We start from the raw sequence: 5,797 nt of genomic DNA, 5'->3' as shown, positions 1-5,797 counted from the left end.
TCAGTTTTCTACTTGAAGGAATGTTATCTGGATGCCAGAAGAGGATCTTGATCTTCTAGTTTGAAACTTATCTTGCAGTAGAACGTAACTTGTTTATGGGATTTCAATTGCAATGTGAATTATTTTTTTGACAGAGCACTGCATGTAATGTCAACACACAAGGCCACGGTGAAGAATGTCTTAATTTAATTTTCTTTTATGAGTTAATTCTGTAATTGCCTCCAAACCATTCAGCTTGGTAGAGTGAGGGACATGAAGTACTTGCTGAGGGTGCTGGCAGGGAAGGACATTTTCTAAGCATTTTTAGGCATTGATGGGTGTACACGGAACACTATATTGCCAACAGGTTATTTAAGACAGTGCAATTAAAAAGTAATTAGAGAAACTAAAGCATTGAGGGTTGTAGATCTGTGACAACTGCAAAAAACACAAATGGGATATTATAAGATAAATGATTGCATTATTATGTGAGTTTTTTTTCTTTTCTTTTTAAACATATCTATATATCAAAAGAAATTTCTAGCAGAGTTTGCAGCCAAGCTGCTTCATGGTTATTTTGTGCTTCAGGACAATGGTACTTAAACCTTTCTCCCACAGGGGAAGAAGGCACAAAGAGATGTTAGAGAGGAGAAAATACAATTCTTGTTAAGCCAGTAAGAGGGAGGTAGAGATGATGAAGGGCATTGCAATGCATTTCAAAGAGCCTGAGCCACAGTCAGACAACCCCAAATTTCAGTCCCACCCCAGCACCTGCTCTGCATAAGGCACTTAAATTCTTTGAGTACCAGTTGCTTCACCTGTAAAATAATAATGGTAGCAACACCACCACCTCATAATTACACACAGAGGATGTAGTTAGGAAAGGGTTGTTAATATGTCAAGCAAGGTATCCAAGGCCTGAATCTTGCAGTCTGGTGTTTCTCTTATCAGCCCCCTGCATCCTAGTTTCCATGGAGAAACCACCTGAGGCTTCCACCTGCCTGCTTCCTTCAGTACCTGCCCTTGCTCTGAGGGAGAAGGAACAGGACATGAGAACATTGTGCAAGCACAATGGCAAGGGATTTGAAGAGCCTCGTTGAGTCAGATCTCTTCTCATACACAGGAAGCGACAGATGATCCTTTCCATACAGAATTAGCAGAAAGCAGAGCTGCACAGCTACAAGTGGACATGGGGAATGGAAACAGTCAAATACTTAGTAATTACTGTTATTTTTAAGAGTGGAGGCCGGATGCAGTGTCTCATGCCTGTAATCCCAGCATTGTGGGAGGCCGAGGAAGACAGATCACCTGAGGTCAGGAATTCAAAATTAGCCTGGCCAACATAATGTAAACCCCATCTCTACTAAAAATACAAAAATTAGCCAGGCGTGGTAGCATGCGCCTGTAGTCCCAGCTACTTGGGAGGCTGAGGCAGAATTGCTTGAACCTGGAAGGGGGAGGCTGAGGCAGGAGAATTGCTTGAACCTGGGAGGGGGAGGCTGCAGTGAGCTGAGATTGTGCCACTGCACTCCAGCCTGGGAAACAAAGTGAGACTCTTGTCTCAAAAAAAAAAAAGTGGCCGCCACCCAGACTGCTTCCATGCACAGCACCTGGTGAGAACCGCAGCTCCAGGATATGACTATGTTAGGTTGTTTTTAATTAAATGAAAATATTTCTGCCAGGTCTGGCATTCATTTACCCACAAACAATACAGTGGACCACTTTGAGTGTTGCTGGTCTAAAACACTCTAGAAAGAAGGAAAGCAACTGCTTCGCGGATTGCTTGTCCTTGTTATCAGATATGCTTATTTGCAGAGGAAAACAACAATCATTTATGTCATCTCTTCCAGAACATAATTGCTGAGCATGAAATTCGTAATATCTCCTGTGCTGCCCAGGACCCAGAAGACCTCTCAACATTCGCCTATATCACAAAAGATTTGAAATCCAATCACCACTACTGTCATGTGTTTACTGCCTTCGATGTGGTGAGTACTTCCCCTTCGAACAGATTAAAGACTCCAAAATAGTCCTGGACTGTATTGAAAGCCCACCTTATCAACATACTAGCTTGGCTTGTTTACTCGGTATTAAGATACATACCAAGTGTATATGTTTGCTAGGGCCGCCATAACAAAGTACCACAGACTGAGTGGCTTAAACGACAGAAATTCATTTTCTTAGTTTCTGGGGGCCGGAAGTGCAAGACCAGTGTGTCGCCATGTTGGGATTCTCCTGAGGCCTCTCTCCCTGCCTTGCAGATGGATGCTGATATGGCTTGGCTGTGTCCCTATCCAAATCTCACCTTGAATTGTAGCTCCCATAATTCCCACCTGTCATGGGAGGTACCCGGTGGGAGGTAATTGAATCATGGGGGAGGGTCTCTCCTGTGCTATTCTCATGATAGTGAATACATGTCACAAGATCTGATGGTGTTATAAATGGGAGTTCCCCCATGCAAGCTCTCTCTTGCCTGCCACCACGTAAGACATGGCTTTGCTCTTCGTTCACCTGCTATTGTGGTGGTTAGGCCTCCCCAGCCATGTGGAACTGTGAGTCAGTTTAATCCCTTTCTTTTATAAATTACCTAGTCTTAGGTACGTCTTTATTAGCAGTGCGAGAACAGACTAATAAAGCTGCCCACTTCTTGTATCCTTATGTCGCCTTTCCTCTGTGCTTGAATGTTGGGTCCAAATTTCCTCTTGTTAGGGACACCAGTCAGACTGGATTAGGACCCACCCTAATGACCTCACTTTAACTGAATCACCACTTTCAGGGCACTGTCTTCAAATACCGCCACATTTTGAGATACTGCGTGTTAAGTCTGGAACACAGGAATTTTGAGTGGGTCACAGTTCTCTTCATAACACCAAATACCTTTTTGGCAGGCTAGGCTCTTTGGAGATTTTTCTGTATTTTCATTCTTCCATTCAACTTAGAATGCCAACTCTACCTAGTATCTCTATTGCCATTACTCAACTACTAATTTCACTTTTCAGACTTGAAAAATTCCTTTGTTTCTCTGGGACCAAAATATAGTAAAGGTCTTACAGCTTCCTTGTCCCTCACTCTGTCTGTTGGTTTCTCTAGTAGCCATTTCTAAGTACTAGGGCATAATAATTGAGTTTGCCTCATACAAATCTGTAGTTTTCTATATTGAATAGGAGCCAGATTAGATACCTACAGGTAGTAATTGGGAACTCCAAGGTTTGGCCCACATGCTCATTCAGAAATTAGTCTTAGCCAGGCACAGTGGCTTGCAACTATAATCCCAGCACTTGGGAAGCCAAGGCGGGCAGATCACTTGAGCTCAGGAGTTGAAGACTAGCCTGAGGAACATGGTGAAAACCCATCTCTATAAAAATGCAGAAGAAAAACAGCTGGTTATGATGGCATATTCTTGCAGTCCCAGATACCTGAGAGACTAAGGTGGGAGGATTACCCATACCTGGGAGGTCAGGTTTGCAGTGAGCTGTGATCACATCACTGCACTCCAGCCCGGGTGACAGAGTGAGACCCTGTCTCATTTTTTTAAAGAAGTTACTCTCGGCCACACACAGTTCATGCCTAAAATTCCGGTACTTTGGGAGGCCAAGGTGAGAGGACCACTTGAGCTCAGGAGTTCAAGACCTGCCTGGGCAACATAGACTTTACATTATATATATATATATATGGCCAGGCATGGTGGTGCACACCTGTAGTCCTATTTGCTTAGGAGGCTGATGAGAGAATCACTTGAGCCCACGAGATTGAGGCTTCACAGCTATGATCGCACCACTGTACTCCAGCCTGGGCTACAGAGCGAAACCGTGTCTCAAAAAAAAAGTTAGTCTTGTAATGACATCCTTCTGGAATTGCACCACTTCCAGTTATAGCCATACTTGTCATTAAACCTAAAAGATAGCTCATATATTACAAACTTGGAAAATGAAAATAATGAAAAGAAACAACAAATGTTTCTTTAAGATTGATATGCCCTCGCGGTGGTACAAATTGCTTGAGGATATCTCTGATAGAGTATATTAATAATTTATAATGAGAAGAATTTGAAAATGCCACTGTAGTTTGATGATTCTGCTCTGCTTACTGGGTTTGAAATATACATATTTAAAGAATCAGAAATTGCCGGTAATATATTCATGAGAGGCCTGCCCCCAGTTCAATGCCATGGTTAGAAGACTGCCTGAAGCAATGTTTTCCAGTTCTGAAGAACACCTGTAAGCCAAGGCCAACCGTAATCCAAAATCTACACCAGCCTAAGGTCTGTGAGTCAGGCAGCTCATGCTCAGAGCATTTATATCATGCTACATGTTCCTCACCCCTTTTCGTTTTTCAAGATTGAAAATGAGAAAGAATGCTCATGAGCCTTTAACAAAAGTCCCTTCCATTTGGGGAGGCATGAGGAGAGTAATAGAAAGGTAGTGTGTGGTAACAGTACAGACTGCAAAGCAAAGCCCTGCAAGGCTACTCTAAATATCTCTGGAAGTGTTTGTTTGCATGGGATTAAAGTGTTGATTAAAGCCATTTCATTCAGAGTTTATAAGGACATGCAGTGTTAGGTTTCTGGTGCCTTAAACATAACTTGCCATTCTTGTAAAATTTGATTGTTTCTTTATACAGTCAAATTTCATCCTGTTCACATCTATTTTGGTTTGCATGAAACACCTTTCTCTATAGGGGTAGGATTGATGTCATAGAAAGACAGAATACCAAAGTTCATATCGCAAATCGGCTATCTCTCTACTCCCTAGGCTGAGAGAAGTTGCTGGACTTTTCCGAGTCCCAATTTTCGTGGCTAGAGAACAGAGACAACAGTTTGTACCTTGCAGGTTTTCACCAGGAGTGAAATGAAGGAACATATGTAGAGTGCTTCATAAATAACAGGTGTTCAGTGTTTGTTCCTTCACCACCTCCTTCTCTTTGCCTATTGACGTCAGTTAACAGCCTGACCCTTTTTCTGCTAAAAGACATAAGATAGGTTTGTCAGATGTGTATTTCTCTTCCAAAATTTTCCTGCCATTAGGAAAAAATCGAAAAAGTGGAAGCAATAAACAAACATTAAAATATAAACAGCAGAAAGAAAACATTGACTCCACAGACCTTGCTGCCTCTAGACCGTGGTTGCATTGAGCATCAGCATGAATACTCTGATACTTCTCAGGATGAATTCCAGCCTTTTCCTAAGTATTGCAGCATTTCTTTCAGTAAAATTAGTTTTTAAGGTAATATATAATTTGCCTTCATAAGAGTATCTAAAGCATTTTTCCACATCAAACTAAAACTGGTATCTGTGGACTATCTGCCCCCTCGAGTTTGTTAGCTGTATATATATATGTATGTGTGTACATGTGACACCAGAATACGGAGGTGAAATGTTGGGGGAAGAAATAGTCAACTGTTTAGTTTTATGATGAACATCCTATCCCTGATAAACTTGGAAAACATACAGAGAATTGCTTCAACATTTATGTTTTTATCCAGGTGTTTGATTTAATGTAGACATTACTAACTTAAGATTCTCACATCAGCTCCAAATGGCTTTCATCTTCCACAGATCCTCCATTTTAATCCTCTCTAGGTGAATAGAGTTTGTCAAACCTCGAAATTAGTAACAAAGGTCACCAGCCTTGACCTGGGACTTTGAGCAATTCTGCAATATAACAAGCTTCACTTGCACTAAAAAAAAGCTTCTTTGAGCATGGATTTTGTATCTTTATGTAGGGCAGTTCAATACCAGTCCAGTCTTTAAAAATGTTTTGATAGGAATCAGTCCCCTGGGCTGCCCTAAATGGCAAAAAAAAAAAAATCTGGTCTATTT

General features: G+C 41.5%; 1 protein-coding gene across 37 annotated transcripts in view; it reads left to right on the top strand.

The window, feature by feature from the left end:
* ANKS1B (ankyrin repeat and sterile alpha motif domain containing 1B) overlaps positions 1-5,797 on the top strand; it is a 1,267,908-nt gene that overhangs the window by 1,227,944 nt on the left and 34,167 nt on the right. For all 37 annotated transcript variants that reach the window (XM_017511074.2, XM_037734055.1, XM_017511056.2 and 34 more), the window contains one exon: positions 1,830-1,967. In XM_017511074.2, the coding sequence (XP_017366563.1) occupies positions 1,830-1,967 (138 nt within the window). The remainder of the gene's footprint in view (positions 1-1,829; positions 1,968-5,797) is intronic.

Source organism: Cebus imitator, unplaced genomic scaffold (assembly GCF_001604975.1).
Source record: "Cebus imitator isolate Cc_AM_T3 unplaced genomic scaffold, Cebus_imitator-1.0 Scaffold18, whole genome shotgun sequence".
NCBI classification, from domain to species: Eukaryota; Metazoa; Chordata; class Mammalia; order Primates; family Cebidae; genus Cebus; species Cebus imitator.
The sequence above is the reverse complement of the archived record's forward strand: the minus strand, read 5'-3'. Positions and strand labels throughout refer to the sequence as shown.